The 17,928-nt window shown below is 35.9% G+C and overlaps 3 protein-coding genes across 6 annotated transcripts in view; 1 reads left to right on the forward strand and 2 right to left on the reverse strand.

The window, feature by feature from the left end:
- LOC125663238 (uncharacterized) overlaps positions 1-2,587 on the forward strand; it is a 48,850-nt gene extending 46,263 nt beyond the window's left edge. For 3 of the 4 annotated variants that reach the window (XM_056146153.1, XM_056146155.1, XM_056146154.1), the window contains exon 16: positions 1,077-2,587. In XM_056146153.1, coding sequence (XP_056002128.1) covers positions 1,077-1,870 — 794 coding nt within the window. In that variant the 3' untranslated portion in view covers positions 1,871-2,587. The remainder of the gene's footprint in view (positions 1-1,076) is intronic. The other variant, XR_008797608.1, reaches the window with a different exon arrangement.
- LOC125662394 (uncharacterized) overlaps positions 1-17,928 on the reverse strand; it is a 1,158,266-nt gene that overhangs the window by 6,086 nt on the left and 1,134,252 nt on the right. The window lies entirely within an intron of this gene.
- LOC125663239 (E3 ubiquitin-protein ligase DCST1-like) overlaps positions 4,128-17,928 on the reverse strand; it is a 28,272-nt gene continuing 14,471 nt past the window's right edge. Inside the window, exons 11-17 of the mRNA XM_048895539.2 lie at positions 17,544-17,639; positions 14,236-14,362; positions 12,478-12,594; positions 11,670-11,812; positions 11,034-11,147; positions 6,136-6,321; positions 4,128-4,738 (exon numbers count right to left, since the gene is read on the reverse strand). Coding sequence (XP_048751496.2) covers positions 4,649-4,738; positions 6,136-6,321; positions 11,034-11,147; positions 11,670-11,812; positions 12,478-12,594; positions 14,236-14,362; positions 17,544-17,639 — 873 coding nt within the window. The 3' untranslated portion in view covers positions 4,128-4,648. The remainder of the gene's footprint in view (positions 4,739-6,135; positions 6,322-11,033; positions 11,148-11,669; positions 11,813-12,477; positions 12,595-14,235; positions 14,363-17,543; positions 17,640-17,928) is intronic.

A 17,928-nucleotide genomic window follows, 5' to 3' on the forward strand; every position in this document is an offset into this window, starting at 1 on the left:
CATAGGGTCATGAATTCGATAAATAGATGATACATGTGTAACACATGCATGCATTTACAAAGGCTGCTGAAATAGTTCTTGTTGCTCTCAAAAGAGGTTCGCACCTGAGATTTGGATTAGTTTCAATTTTGGGGAAGTGCAATTTTGATTTCTGCATAGGAGGAGAAGGAGAATTAGAAAATTAAAAAGAAAAACGGGGGTCGCGACACTTGTTATTGAGCTACAGTATTCTATACATGACCTTTTCGCACTTAGAATTTATTCAATTAAACTTGATTTGTCTGCTGTTGTCAACACAACATAAGCAACACAAACATTATAACATGAAATAGATACATGATATGTTTTTTAACATTACGGATAAAAAAAGTTTGATACTCGTGATGAAAATAAATACTGATCTTTTTGCACTTACACTGAATATACGAAAAAAATCTTGATATCATAGTTGAGAGTTTTATAGGACATATTAGGAGTAATGTCAATTTCTAAAATTTTACATATTTTTTTAAGTCTTGTCTTAAAATTTTAAAATGGAACTTTAAAGGGGGGGGGGGGGTAGAGACAATTTTCTTTAAATTATTGGCGAAAATCCTGATTTTTATGCTAAATTTCGTGTAAATTGATTCAAACAAGAGTCGATGTTTTGTTTGGAAAAATATAATAACTAAATAATAAATTACAACATTTGAACTAATTCCAACTCTCAACTACTTGTATCAAAAATTATAAAACTGAAATACACGTATATGAGTATAAAAATAGAAGATATATATTGGATGAAACAGAAACTGTAATATTACGCAGATTTAGAACTTTTTGATCAATCAATCCTTCCGCCACAAAATATATTCCCTGCCAAACCCTTTCAAAATTTGAAGTGACACATTTTTTTTTCAATTGGATAGGGTTCAACAATAGATATGTAATATGTTTGCACCAATAGGATCAGCTTCATCTACTTGTGCTCCAAAGCTTAATAGAAAGATAATGAAGTCTAGAAAATACGGACATTTGTTCAATTTTATTGAATCTCTTTCTCTGTGTTTGTATGGCGTAATTTAACTATTTTTCAGGTCCAGACCCATTTGTTAATCAAATCTTATCCATCAATGTGATCGGAGTTGACAACGTGTCCCACATTGCTAGCGTAAGATTGGGCAGGATTTGGCTGTATGATAAGAACAAAATTGTCGAAATTGACATGAAGGGGATAACACAGAGGTCCATTGAAACAGGATGGAATGGCGGGTATACTACTCTAACGGACAGCGGGGATCTGTTATACATAGATGGCAATGAGATCCGAAAGCTATCCCCCAATGATGAAAATGATGTTTTCTTAAAGATAGATCATTCAGCATGGTGCATTCATTCATCACGATTAAATGGTGATGTACTTGTAGGTGTAAGAGTGGTTGGTAACACAGGGTTTGAAGATGGTATGATTGTAAGGTATAGCAGATCTGGGGAAAAACTGAAAGAGATTAGGAATCAATTTTATGCAAATCCAAGACATGTATGTGAGAATATCAATGGCGAAATTTGTGTTTCAGACTATGATAAAGATTTTATTGTAGTAGTCTCCAAGAATGGGATTTTGCTGTTTTCATATAGAGGACAAAAATCGGAACACTTCTTCCATCCACGTGGAATCTGCTGCGATTCCTCTGGCAATCTTCTTGTTTGCAATGCGTCTTCCTGGAATTCCAGTGTCCATATTTTGGATCAGATGGGTCGTTTTTTATGTTTTTTGTTGACCCCTCAGCATGGAATCATGGACCCCATGAGTATCTGTTTTGATGATGAAAAAGTTTATATTGGACAAAATCGCAGCAATACCATCAAAGTTTACAAATATCACTTTTGAATGATGACACATTGATATTTCCTTTTCAGAGAATAGGCAAATCCATGATGATTATGAGGAGAATGTTTTTAAACATTTTGCTTTTGGATTTATACATTTTGCTTTATTCTCCCTGAAACATGTATGAAAAATAAAAAGTTGAAAAGGTAGCAAGACATTGGTGGTAAAACCTACAAGTAGAACAACTTCTATTAATTATCATATTTTGTTGTATTGTTGAAAATTCATTATTTCTTATTTTAAGGCTTTTATACATATAGAAATCATAATGTTTGGGAAGAACCAAGAAGGCAATATCTGACATTGTATTATTGTGTGTTAATTTGCTGGATGTTTCGCTGTTGTCTCATTTTTTATATTGTTGTTTTGAAAGCGTTTCATATTTTTTCACCAAACATTACCATGACAGAATTTGACAGTGTACGGTAAATTCCACGATAGAACGACCAAAAAGAGCGAGTTATTTTGCAAGAGGAAGTTGATTTCTGTTATTTATCAAAGATACTCAAGGCGAAGAAAGGTTTTTGGTGTATTTGGATCGTTTTTGTAATGAAATTGCATTGTTAGATAGATAGTTTAACACAGTTTGTTTTAGAAACATGCATGGATGACACGTGTTGATACTCTAATAGACTTCATTCAAAGGAAAACCTTTTTAAATTTCAAAACATTCCTATTATTGTAGAATATGCACGAAATTAAAAACGTTATTTAAAATATATGTTATTTGTTAATCAGTTCCTTCATCAATACATGTTGTCCTGGGATTATATGATTAAGATCGATGTCAATCACTCTTGGGTTGGTGATGTGCATGTTTGACTAATCAACAGAAGATGATCAGAAATCAAGTTAGTTGATTATTTGAGAATTGTTGATGCAACGTGATAATCGCTTCTGGACTATATGATATGCATGCAAAGTATTCAAAGTAATGATAACAAGAGTTCAAATCGAAACATTTATGGTGCAACATATCCATGGTGATCTATGTAAACCTTATATGTGATATCTATTCATTTTCAAGTCAAAGTCGGTCTACAGGTGTTTAGACCAACTTTTGTCAGCTCGATATTTAAAGAAACGCTGTTTGACAGTTACCAAACTTACCAGGTGCCTTTAAAGAGTAGATGACCCCAAATGATTTTTAGGTCACAAGATCAAGGGTCAAACTGGACATACCCCGGTTGCAGGATATTGTCCACTCGATATACTTAACAAATACCAAACTTGATACACAGGTTTCTCCTAAGACGTAGATATGTTCTGTTGATTTTGAGGTCAAACTATCAAGGATCAAACTAGACACAAAACCCTTGGCTAGACATACATACAACTTGGTTCACTGTTTCTATCTAAAGAGTGGATGACTCCGATCGATTTTGAGATCACAATATCAAAATTACTCTGTACACAAGACATTGTCCGCTCAGTATCTTAAGAATGCTATGCGTGACAGACATCGGACTTGGTACACTGGTATTTCCTAAGGAGTTCATAATCCGTATCGCTTTTAAGGTCACAAGGTCAAACAACTCTTGCCATAAGATATTAACCGTTCATTATATTAAGAAACCCTTGCATAACTTGCTACATTGGTGTCCCTGAAGAGTAGATGGACACCTTAGGTTTTCAAGTCAGAAGGTCAAAGGGCATAACTCAAACGACGTGTTATTTGCAATTGTCTACTCAGTATCTTTAAAGATCAAACTTGGTATTGCGGTTGTCCCTGATTAGTATATGACCCTTATTTTCACTCTCATTTCAGACATTCTATTTAATAATTCAAGGAACAATATCTTCTATGCAGACTTTCCTGGTCGCAAAGGGCTTTAATGAATATTTGAAGGTAAATCTGGATACAATTATAAAGCAAAAAATGCATAATGACTTTTTTAATATTAATCTTTTGAGACACCAATGCAAGAATTCGGCAATATAAGGCCTCAATCGTGCACAGATTTGTATGCACCATAAATCTCAGCTTTTTAAGGGGTGGATCTGTAGCTCTCTGGCCTGTCCCAATGTTTTTCCAGAGAGTTACACAGATCTATTGCTACCTGAATGTAGGTCCATTCTTGATGTACATTGTATGCACGAAGACTCTTGCTGTTATAGTGTAACTTAAGGTAAACAAGAGTCTGACGCGAACAAACCACACCCCCTGTGTACATAAGATGACAAATCTTATGTTTGTTTTTTATCATTTACATACTGTCCAATGGTTCTTAAAGTATCACAAACCGCATCATAGCCTTGCATCATCACTGTTTTATGGATATACATGCAAAATACAAGTATGCACAACATGCAACGTTCTTAAGTTGTACTATTACTTCACGTGAAAAACGACATTACATGCACATATAAAAGACACATGGAGATTTTCAGTATCGTAAAATACAATCTAACATAAAGAGATTATTTGAAAACGTATCAGAAAGTAAGTAATGTATAGAAAAACATTTCATTTACCTCCATTAGTGATGATATGCTTGTGAAAACAAAAAAAGTTGAAAAAATCAATGTTGTATGATGACATTCTTTAAAAGTTTCATTACGTTGCCAAAATTTCGCAACTTCCACCTGTAGAGTTTCTGTGCATCAAAACGATTAGTTGAATATTGTATTTCAAATCAGAGAACATAATCAAAAAAAGTTGAACACCCTCAACATTTAATATTTTTACGGTATCTAACAATTTCATTTATTCATAATTGATGTTTCAAAGTTTTGTGCTGAAGCTTCAAGGTTTGCTATGAGTTAAAAATAGTTAGGCTATACGTCATCATCATCTGTGCTTCCATCTCCAGACGTGTCACTGTCGCTGTAATCTGTAGATCGAACCACGCATGCGTAACAATTTTTCTACAATAAAATACATCATTATAAAAGAAAATGAAAGCTTAGATATCACTGAATAATCATATCAGTGGCATACTTGCAATAAGTTACCTGCTTGTATAATTCATAATAGATATGAGTGTCCAGCTCAATATCAAATGTGTCCGACTTACGAACGAATTTCGATGTTGGGAGTTTAACCCATCTGAATGCATTATAATGTAAAATACCGGGGTGACCCGAGCAAAAAATAGTAAATGATTTCGATCTATTTCGGGCAAAACCGAATACCGGAGGAGAATCAGTCGGAATCTGCATACGAGAAGGAAAGAGAAGGATGTCCGACTCACCATCACTTAGCCCTACGTATTATATATATCTCATAATCATGGAGATTAGTATATAATTTATGTATACTTAGTCGTATCTAGCTTATCTAAAATTAATCCAATCTGATTTTATCATAATTAAGCACTTGTCCTTTGTTATATGATAGATGTATAATGATTTATACATTTTCATATCATATACTACCATAGATAAGCGATGTTGTTTCACTGTTAAAGTCGCTAAATTTGAATCCCGTTAAAATAAATACGCTGTGCATTTTATTTTTTCGAAAACCATTAGATTGCACTGAGACCAATACAATATCAAAACAGGAACTAAAAAATAGAACTTGATGACACCAGTACGTATAGTAAAGAACTACGAAAGCATAGTAGGGTGTCCTGAAAAAGTTTTATACGACATATTCCAAACCAGAATTAAATATATTTTTTTAGAATAGATAATTTTCGTATGACGTTATTTTACCAAAAGTTATTTCCCTTCGTCGCTATGTTGAGGTCCAGAGAACGATATTTTCTTTGAGTAATCAAATTGAAACTTGTAAAACAAAACATTCTATGAAAATGTTTCATCGGTGGAAGTTCTGACTAATGTATATGCTTCTAGAAAACAGCGATTTATCCCCTTAGTAGTCTCTAAAAACAGCTGAAATTGGTAACAAACTGAAGAAGTTTGACCATGTCGACCTTCAACATGGCGAACAAAGGAAAGTGATTTTCACAAAATTAATTCTTATCGAAATCTGTCTATATTTTTAAGGACTCCATCATTTTCCTGCATTTAGGTACGACCTATCTTCACAAGAATCGACCAACTATTTAATCACATCTGACCATTCATTAAATAATCCACATTTCCACTCACAGGGGCTGCTTACTCCTCCTAGGCACCTGATCCCACCTCTAGTGTGTCCAGGGGTCCGTGTTGCCATTGCTTATGGGATTTATGAGATTGATCACTGTTTGTTATCTTCATCTTTCATTTCATTCAAAGTCATAAGACGGACAAAGAGACTTAAATCCGAGTTCATCTCTCAAGCGTTTTACTTATCAACAAGTACACACAAGTACCTTACAGTCGATCCAGCATTCCGGACAGTAGGAAAAATTACAACTAGGCGTAGGACAGACGATAAATTTGTCTGTCTCCAAGTCCTCACAGATGAGACAGTTTGCTTTGGAAGCCTTGAAACATTTCACCAGGAATGCAAGTCGTGGAAAAGAGCGTCGGATTCCCATTAGAAAACTTGAATCCCGCTGGAATGTAAAAACAAAAGAAGTGTGTGATGATACTAATCGCCATTTTCAGGCAATATATTGAAGCATATATATGATTTGTCATTAACAATCATTTGCTAGTTCAATAACTGCATATCCCCCTATCGGTACTTCTGCCTGCGTAACAAATAGGTTTGCTCGGAGCATAAAAAAAAACTATATGTTTTGGGGGGGTTTTCTTCATATTATGAAATCTAGATATAATGAATAAATGTCTAGGGTGTCTGTATCATGGGAATATATGAACAATGAAAATATTTATATTTCGTTAATTCTACAAATCCCCCTCTCCCATTGACCCCATCACTCTTTTATGTGCAAAACAAAACTAATGTACCAAAGAAAACAAGAGGTACTGTGAGCAATGCTCACTAACCCCTCGCTTACCCCAATCTCCCAAAGGGTGTTGTTAATAGATATAAATTGCCTCTTTCCTGAGTGTAAAAATATGGTATGCATTTGTAGAAGAAAATAGAAGATATAGTCCGAACACAAATCCATGGCATAAACCTATAATTTTGACCTTGAGATCAAAGGTCAAGGTCATAAAGAGGTCATGAATATACATGACACATATTATCATGGTGATACACCCATGTCTTATGGTATGACTATGTAAAAACCCTATAATCAATTTTGACCTTGAAGTCAAAGTTCAAGGTGATATAGAGGTCATGAAGGTACCCGACACATCGTCTCATGGTGATATATTCATGCGTTAAATATGGTATGCCTATGTCAAAGAACAAAGAGGTCATGGCCCTGACACGAATCCATTGTCAAAACCTTTAATTTTGACCTTGAGGTCAATGTCATAATGAGGTCATGAAGGTACATGGCACATCGTCTCATGGTGATGCACTCATGTGTCAAATATGATATGCCTATGTCAAAGAACAAAGAAGTTGTGGCCCGGACACAAATCCATTGTAAAAAAAAAACCTTCAATTTTGACCTTGAGGTCAAGGGTTAAGGTCATATAGAGGTCATGGAGGTATTTGACACAACGTCTCATGGTAATCCACCTGTGTGCCAAATATGGTGTGCCTAAGTCAAAGAACAAAGAAGTTATGGCCCGGACACGGATCTACACAGACAGACGGATAGACGGACAGAGTGATTCCTATATACCCTCCTGAACTTCGTTCGCGGACTATAATAATGATATGAACTTAATGTAAGAAATATATCTCCTATGAATTTATTGATTCTGTATTTATTGTAGCCATTTTTCTCAATCGCCAATTTCACAAGAAAACATTGGAGATTGAGTAATACATAGATATGTAATGGGATCCACACGTCAGATGTGTGTGTTAATTGATTAACCTAAATCACATCTGCTATCAGTAATGAATAGAGTTTGACAGTAAAAATTATGATACAGATTTCCTAACTATCCTAAATTTGTAAATATCCCCACAATTCTGATAGGCATAAAAATGGATATCTATCTTCATGAATCATCTCTCTCTCTCTCTCTCTCTCTCTCTCTCTCTCTCTCTCTCTCTGGATTCACTTCGTCTCCTTGATTGATATTGTGAGAACCCTATGACTTTTGCAAATATTTTCGCGTGATCGTTAAGGATATATGATTATTACAGAATGATTCTTTAGTAGATAATAATGTTTATAAATCTTTCTCAACCTTGTACAAAAAATATGGAGTAGCGAAAATGAGAATCAGTGCATTTATGAGGTCAATTTATGTTAATGCGAGATGAGTATTTTTTCGTTGCACTTGTCAATACACAGGAATTTACATGTACAATAACTTAAACGAAGCTGAAGAAAAAATGGGGTGGGAGAGAATAAACCAACTCCATAATTGTTCTATGATTTGATAACTTAAGATTGATAAGGAATTCTTAAAGGTTCTGGATACTGTGAATACCTACAGACAGGTCCTGTGTACTGTGAGTACCTACAGTAAGGTTCTGTGTACTGTGAGTACCTATAGTAAGGTCCTGTGTACTGTGAGTACCTATAGTAAGGTCCTGTGTACTGTGAGTACCTACAGGAAGGTCATATGTACTGTGAGTACATATAGTAAGGTCATATGTACTGTGAGTACCTACAGACAGGTCCTGTGTACTGTGAGTACCTATAGTAAGGTCCTGTGTACTGTGAGTACCTATAGTAAGGTCCTGTGTACTGTGAGTACCTACAGGAAGGTCATATGTACTGTGAGTACCTATAGTAAGGTCCTGTGTACTGTGAGTACCTACAGGAAGGTCCTGTGTACTGTGAGTACCTACAGGAAGGTCCTGTGTACTGTGAGTACCTATAGTAAGGTCATATGTACTATGAGTACCTATAGTAAGGTCCTGTGTACTGTGAGTACCTACAGTAAGGTCCTGTGTACTGTGAGTACCTACAGGAAGGTCATATGTACTGTGAGTACCTATAGTAAGGTCATATGTACTGTGAGTACCTACAGACAGGTCCTGTGTACTGTGAGTACCTATAGTAAGGTCCTGTGTACTGTGAGTACCTATAGTAAGGTCCTGTGTACTGTGAGTACCTACAGACAGGTCCTGTGTACTGTGAGTACCTACAGAAAGGTATTGTGTACTATGAGTACCTACAGAAAGGTCATATGTACTGTGAGTACCTATAGTAGGGTCCTGTGTACTGTGAGTACCTACAGACAGGTCCTGTGTACTGTGAGTACCTATAGTAAGGTCCTGTGTACTGTGAGTACCTACAGGAAGGTCCTGTGTACTGTGAGTACCTATAGTAAGGTCATATGTACTGTGAGTACCTATAGTAAGGTCCTGTGTACTGTGAGTACCTACAGGAAGGTCATGTATACTGTGAGTACCTATAGGAAGGTCCTGTGTACTATGAGTACCTATAGTAAGGTCATATGTACTGTGAGTACCTACAGACAGGTCCTGTGTACTGTGAGTACCTATAGTAAGGTCCTGTGTACTGTGAGTACCTACAGGAAGGTCATATGTACTGTGAGTACCTATAGTAAGGTCATATGTACTGTGAGTACCTACAGACAGGTCCTGTGTACTGTGAGTACCTATAGTAAGGTCCTGTGTACTGTGAGTACCTACAGACAGGTCCTGTGTACTGTGAGTACCTATAGTAAGGTCCTGTGTACTGTGAGTACCTACAGGAAGGTCATATGTACTGTGAGTACCTATAGTAAGGTCCTGTGTACTGTGAGTACCTATAGTAAGGTCCTGTGTACTGTGAGTACCTACAGGAAGGTCCTGTGTACTGTGAGTACCTATAGTAAGGTCATATGTACTATGAGTACCTATAGTAAGGTCCTGTGTACTGTGAGTACCTACAGTAAGGTCCTGTGTACTGTGAGTACCTACAGGAAGATCATATGTACTGTGAGTACCTATAGTAAGGTCATATGTACTGTGAGTACCTACAGACAGGTCCTGTGTACTGTGAGTACCTATAGTAAGGTCCTGTGTACTGTGAGTACCTATAGTAAGGTCCTGTGTACTGTGAGTACCTATAGTAAGGTCCTGTGTACTGTGAGTATCTATAGTAAGGTCCTGTGTACTGTGAGTACCTATAGTAAGGTCCTGTGTACTGTGAGTACCTACAGGAAGGTCATGTATACTGTGAGTACCTATAGGAAGGTCCTGTGTACTATGAGTACCTATAGTAAGGTCATATGTACTGTGAGTACCTACAGACAGGTCCTGTGTACTGTGAGTACCTATAGTAAGGTCCTGTGTACTGTGAGTACCTACAGGAAGGTCATATGTACTGTGAGTACCTATAGTAAGGTCATATGTACTGTGAGTACCTACAGACAGGTCCTGTGTACTGTGAGTACCTATAGTAAGGTCCTGTGTACTGTGAGTACCTACAGACAGGTCCTGTGTACTGTGAGTACCTATAGTAAGGTCCTGTGTACTGTGAGTACCTACAGGAAGGTCATATGTACTGTGAGTACCTATAGTAAGGTCCTGTGTACTGTGAGTACCTATAGTAAGGTCCTGTGTACTGTGAGTACCTACAGGAAGGTCCTGTGTACTGTGAGTACCTATAGTAAGGTCATATGTACTATGAGTACCTATAGTAAGGTCCTGTGTACTGTGAGTACCTACAGTAAGGTCCTGTGTACTGTGAGTACCTACAGGAAGGTCATATGTACTGTGAGTACCTATAGTAAGGTCATATGTACTGTGAGTACCTACAGACAGGTCCTGTGTACTGTGAGTACCTATAGTAAGGTCCTGTGTACTGTGAGTACCTATAGTAAGGTACTGTGTACTGTGAGTACCTATAGTAAGGTCCTGTGTACTGTGAGTATCTATAGTAAGGTCCTGTGTACTGTGAGTACCTACAGGAAGGTCATGTATACTGTGAGTACCTATAGGAAGGTCCTGTGTACTATGAGTACCTATAGTAAGGTCATATGTACTGTGAGTACCTACAGACAGGTCCTGTGTACTGTGAGTACCTATAGTAAGGTCCTGTGTACTGTGAGTACCTACAGGAAGGTCCTGTGTATTGTGAGTACCTATAGTAAGGTCCTGTTTACTGTGAGTACCTATAGTAAGGTCCTGTGTACTGTGAGTACCTACAGGAAGGCCATGTGTACTGTGGGTACCTATAGTAAGGTCCTGTGTACTGTGAATACCTATAGTAAGGTCCTGTGTACTATGAGTACCTACAGGAAGGTCCTGAAAACTACATAGAGTACTTACAGAGAGCTGGGATTTTCTTGCTTGCTTTCTGACTTTTTTCCTAAGATGCATCAGATAACCTTTCCTCTTCTTCAGCATTTCGTTGTAGATATACAATATGCGTGCTTTCTCCTTCTGATGAAAACATAAATTACAAAATGGTATTACTTCACTATATCCATGAGATACAAATGTGCATGTAGTACATGTAGAAATTCATTGATTAAGAGTTGTTGTTTACTTTTAATCATCGTTTCGAACTTTTCCCTATTATGATGTATACATTGATGATTACACGCAATTGACAAGCTAATGTTTAAACTTCGTACATAATAAATAGTGTTGACAAGCTGGATCATTTAAATTTTGGATGGATGGTGAAAATTTGTACAAATTAAAACCACCAAATTGAAAATATGCATGTAGGATTTGAGTAATTAAAAATGCGTAAAATGAGAAAAATATGCCAAGATTTCCATATTTTCAGATATATCCGCCAAATATTTCTGATGTCAAAGGCACTGAATCATTGTAAAAAGAAATGGTGAATTCTTCTGAACGTTTACCAATGTATATACATCACAATTAAGATTCGTATACGATAAATGCATGTTAACGACAGAGTGAATTATAAATTTAAAAAAGCATATATGAAACCTTCCGGTAGAAGAAAGAACAAATGATCCTGCGCATGCGTAATCCATAGGACTCGAAGAACATAAGAATCCACACAAGCATATACACGGCGTAAATCTTGAAAATGTCCATAGAGTGAAGTGGCAAAGGATGAGGCAGACACGCTGAAATCAATACATAATTATATATGATCGTTTTGTACATTATATTGATATATGGCTCACGGCGGATGTGACCGGTCGACAGGGGATGCTTACTCCTCCTAGATACCTGATCCCACCTCTGGTGTGTCCAGGGGGTCCGTGTATGCCCAACTATCTATTTTGTATTCCGTATAGGAGTTATGAGATTGATCAGTGTTCGTCATATTCACCTTTCATTCATCAAACATATATACATGTAGTACGCTCATAAGTGGTGGTTATCTGGAAACGAAAGGAGAAACCCAACTGATGACCTCTAATAAAGCGCTGCAGCTATGGGCCTCATTCAATTAACGAACACGGAAGTTGTCAAGTTCTTACAGAGCTTCATTGCGCATACCTTGCTTGCTTCCGAACCTTCAGTGTGCCTCTCTGGTTACGAAAGCTCAACACCTTATAAGCGTGGATTGGTGTATGGTCCACCCGACACACGCGCAGTGACACCCTTCCGTTTCAACCAAAGACAGTTCGATCATACTTTGGTTCCACTTTAGTTACTAAGTTAATAATTAAACTAGGTCATAATTAGCGTATCAAAAGTATGTAGAATGATACAATGGTTTCTATGGCATCATTTTACATCATTTCCAGTACTGTAAAAAGGAGACATAATGATTCTTGATTACCGAAATTCGTGGACACTTGATCAATACTGTGCTCCTGGTTAAAACCCAGCAGAAAGAGGCGGATGATGTCACTCATAAACCCCGTGCCTTCCACCTTAATGTCTATGTGGTGTACACCTGAAAACGATAAAAAGTCAACGGGCATTTTAAAATATCGTTTGGTTGCTTTTTGTAATTGCTCATTTTCATACAGGTTTCATATACAGGGATTGACGCTCGAGAATGCATTATTCATTCATCGTAAAAATGTACACCCTTTACCCATGTCTCGCGAGATTTGCGGGTGGAATTGTTCAATTTTTAGTATTCATTGCTGTTATATGCAAATGTACCTTTGTTACGGCCGACTATCTATTACATGATCAGCTGTTTTATCACTAGTTCTTGTCATTCCTCCGAAAACGAAGAAGTTCTGGTTTATTTGCAACAGTGTTATTAACTGTTTTGAGTTGATGAAAACAGCACCCACCCACCCCCAGTAACGTTGATTCCACGTTGAGTCAACATCAATGTTGAAATTTCAATTCGTTGTTCTTTAAAAGATATAAATGACCTTGATAAAGAAATTATCTCTCTCTGTTTTGTTATTCCTTTAGAGTTTCGCTATTACATCCGCAGAACTTGTGTATAAATTCTTTTACACATTTGGGATTTTGTAACATAGTAACATAAAAGATAAAGTCAGAGTAAATAAACGTGTTAGGAAATATGATAAATGCCCCCATACTAATAAGATACACAATATCATAATCATTGATAAATGATTGACGACACCTAGCTATCAAATTAATTCTAAATCAGCATCTTCGCTAATCATTGTAAAGAAAAAAATATGTCGACGTCAAAAAAAGTTATGCGAGTTCAAAGTTGAAATTTTATTGCCTTAGAAAAAAAAATGTGATGAATGTATGTTGGTTCATTATGGATTCAACATCGAAATAATGTTACATGTTCAAATTGTTGATTTTAAATGTTTTGAAGCGTTGGTGTTTTACCAACGTTGAACTGTGGTTGTTCTACATAGCATTCGTTATTGCTCTTACGTTTGATTTCTATAGATGCTTACGTCATAGAATTGATAATAATGTGCTAATGATATTCTTAATGTAACAAAATAAACGCAATAAATGCGAGAATACAAATCAGTGTTCCTACATAATAATTATCGTACTTCAGTGAATTGAAATAATAAAACAAATACATTTTCACTCTGCAAATTCTTTTTTTTTGTTTTTTGTTTTTTGTTGTTGTTGTCTTTTTATATATAGCAGACTACATTGCTTTTTCACTGAAAAAAACAAACCATTAGCATTATTATTATTATGAGCTGTAGTATTTAAAAGACGTTGCTTTTTCCCCCTGAGCCCTTAGAAAATCATTTATAGCAATATAATGCTTAATTGATGTTACAACATATAAATAGCTAGGTGTAACTATAGGTTAGCTTTTCTAAATCGAAGTGAAGTATTCTATGGATATGATAGGCTACCTCGCCTTTTCACTGATCACATCAATGTATATTGTACGCCCTCATTCACCCAATCTTTCTGTTGTATTATCTAAAACAACATCATCCTTATTGGTAGATCTCAAATGGGTGGTTATTGAAGTTACACCCCTTTAGTGAAAAGTTTTAAATAGAATTTTCAGTTTTTTCTCATTTTAGGGTCTTACCCCTCCTTTTCGGGGCCGAAATTTGGGATACCCCCCCCCCTTCCTTGAAACTTTTCTGAATCCGCCCCCTGTTCATTACTGTACCTTGTTGTCTGTAAGTCACGTGGCTGTTTTTCTCGATTATGTCCATTACGTCATACAGCAGTTTTGCAGACATCACAATCATGGCCGTCACCAGCCCTCGCATCACAATCATGAAGGTACCCTTGCTCTGAAGTCAAAAAATGATCATACTAATATCGGTATTTTGGATTAATAAATATACAGAAATGATTTTGTAGTAAGAAGCCCTTAGGCCTTATTGGTCACCTGAGTAGTATTCAAAAGCACATATGCATCATTAGTCCCAAGGGCTGCGAGATCTCTAATCATAATTTCCCTATTCTGCATATCTAAGCTAAATTCTAATATTCAGCAGCGATATGAAAAAAGATGTGGTTTTGAAACATAAATCTTCCTGAAAGTGCCCATACTGATGAATGTTCCCGAAAGTGTCCATACTGATGAATGTTCCCGAAAGTGTCCATAGTGATGAATGTTCCCGAAAATCCCCAAATTGATGAATGTTCCCAAAAGTACCCATACTGGCGAATGTTCCCGAAACTCCCCATACTGATGAATGTTCCCGAAAGTGCCCATACTAAAGAATGTTCCCGAAAGTGCCCATACAGATGAATGTTCCCAAAAGTTCCCATACAGATGAATGTTCCCGAAACTCCCCATACAGATGAAAACCTTTACATGAGATGATATATGTTATATTAACGGTGTATGTTAATTTTCGACCTGTCCTATAGTAGAACCCTGGGATTGCAGAATTCACAATTTCGGTACCTACCTATTTCCTATCGAATAAATCAGGTGACCTTAACTGCATTTAGTTTTTATTTAGTATCGAAGTCTTTTAAATAAAAAAGACAATCATTTTGACAATTTTGGCCCCATCCTGGTACGAAATCCCTATACTGGAACCTGGAATCATGAAATTTACAATTTTGTTAACGAGCTACCTGTTTCCTTAAAATACCTATTTAGTATCAATGTTATTTATATGTTTACACATAAACACTTGCTGTTTACCAAATTTGGTCCCGCCCTGGAGTCAGAACTTCTACTCCGGAGATAAGATTTTCAATGAGACCTTGTTCCTCTATGACTATAGATTGACTATTGACTAGGCCCATGACTATTGACTATGACTATGGACTATGCATTTAGTTTCTTCGAAAGATGTGCGGCTGCAGGATAGGGATGAAGATTTTTGAAAAGTAGTCAAATTTTGCCAGGTTTTGCCCGGTCACTATGGTTCTGGGGGTGCAAGAGTCCTGAAATCTACAGTTTAATCCCCCCTCGTTCCAAAGATGTTTAAAACATCGGAAGGGAAGTTAAAAATGTTCAATTATGAGCGTACGCAGATCAATAACATACATGTATGTATATGTCATCCGAATAAATCAGGTGACCTAATAATGCGTCAAAGATTTTCAAAGGAATGTTTAATTATTAAATGATTATCTAATTTTTTTGCATTACCAATCTGAATACACTGTATAAAGGTTATATAAGGGTTACTCATTTCATCATCAAAGTTCTATGTCCAGGCACAAGTAAATCTTTACAGTGAAGTTATACACACATGTAAATCTTTACAGTGGAGTTATACACACGTATAAATCTTTACAGTGAAGTTATACACACGTATAAATCTTTACAGTGAAGTTATACACACGTGTAAATCTTTACAGTGAAGTTATACACACGTATAAATCTTTACAGTGAAGTTATACACACGTGTAAATCTTTACAGTGAAGTTATACACACATGAACATCTTTACAGTGAAGCTATACACACGTGTAAATCTTTACAGTAAAGTTATACACACGTGTAAATATTTACAGTGAAACTAGACACACATGGAAATCTTTACATTGAAGTTATACACACGTGTAAATCTTTACAGTGAAGTTATACACACGTGTAAATATTTACAGTGAAGTTATACACACGTATAAATCTTTACAGTGAAGTTATACACACATGAACATCTTTACAGTGAAGCTATACACACGTGTAAATCTTCACAGTGAAGTTATACACATGTGTAAATCTTTACAGTGAAACTAGACACACATGGAAATCTTTACATTGAAGTTATACACACGTGTAAATCTTTACAGTGAAGTTATACACACGTGTAAATATTTACAGTGAAGTTATACACATGTGTAAATCTTTACAGTGAAACTAGACACACATGGAAATATTTACAGTGAAGTTATACACACGTATAAATCTTTACAGTGAAGTTATACACACGTGTAAATCTTTACAGTGAAACTAGACACACATGGAAATCTTTACATTGAAGTTATACACACGTGTAAATCTTTACAGTGAAGTTATACACACGTGTAAATATTTACAGTGAAGTTATACACACGTATAAATCTTTACAGTGAAGTTATACACACATGAACATCTTTACAGTGAAGATATACACACGTGTAAATCTTCACAGTGAAGTTATACACACGTGTAAATCTTTACAGTGAAACTAGACACACATGGAAATCTTTACATTGAAGTTATACACACGTGTAAATCTTTACAGTGAAGTTATACACACGTGTAAATATTTACAGTGAAGTTATACACATGTGTAAATTTTTACAGTGAAACTAGACACACATGGAAATATTTACAGTGAAGTTATACACACGTATAAATCTTTACAGTGAAGTTATACACACGTGTAAATCTTTACAGTGAAACTAGACACACATGGAAATCTTTACATTGAAGTTATACACACGTGTAAATCTTTACAGTGAAGTTATACACACGTATAAATCTTTACAGTGAAACTAGACACACATGGAAATCTTTACATTGAAGTTATACACACGTGTAAATCTTTACAGTGAAGTTATACACACGTGTAAATATTTACAGTGAAGTTATACACACGTATAAATCTTTACAGTGACGTTATACACACATGAACATCTTTACAGTGAAGATATACACACGTGTAAATCTTCACAGTGAAGTTATACACACGTATAAATCTTTACAGTGAAGTTATACACATGTGTAAATCTTTACAGTGAAACTAGACACACATGGAAATATTTACAGTGAAGTTATACACACGTATAAATCTTTACAGTGAAGTTATACACACGTATAAATCTTTACAGTGAAGTTATACACATGTGTAAATCTTTACAGTGGAGCTAGACACACATGTAAATCTTTACAGTCAAGTTATACACACATGGAAATCTTTACAGTGAAACTAGACACACATGGAAATCTTTTGAGTGGACTATATATGTAAATCTTGAAAGTATAAACATATTTTTTCTCAAAATTGCAATGTCAACTTACCAGTTTTTTCTTCTCCGCTTTCATCAGTTTCATCGTATTAGGGTAAATCATGTTGTCACTTTCAAATTTCTTCAAAGGTAGCAGTGTCCGCTTTTTCTGAAATATAGATATATATTTTTTATAAAATACATCTGTCTATATTATTATGTAATTATGTCTACCCTCTTTCAGGGGGAAACATATTGTTTTTGTACTTTCTGTCCGTCTGTCACAAAATCTTGTGAACGTTTCTCTTTCTGTATAGCTTATCGGATAGATTTGAAACTTTGTACAATGCTTCATTGTCATTCGTGAATTTGCATAAAGTCGGGACAGGAGGATCCAATTATTTTCCTAAAAGTTATAGTGGATCTAAGAGGGGTGGGGGATGTTAAGCTATCTTGTG

The sequence above is a fragment of the Ostrea edulis genome, chromosome 8 (genome assembly GCF_947568905.1).
Source record: "Ostrea edulis chromosome 8, xbOstEdul1.1, whole genome shotgun sequence".
Taxonomy (NCBI): domain Eukaryota; kingdom Metazoa; phylum Mollusca; class Bivalvia; order Ostreida; family Ostreidae; genus Ostrea; species Ostrea edulis.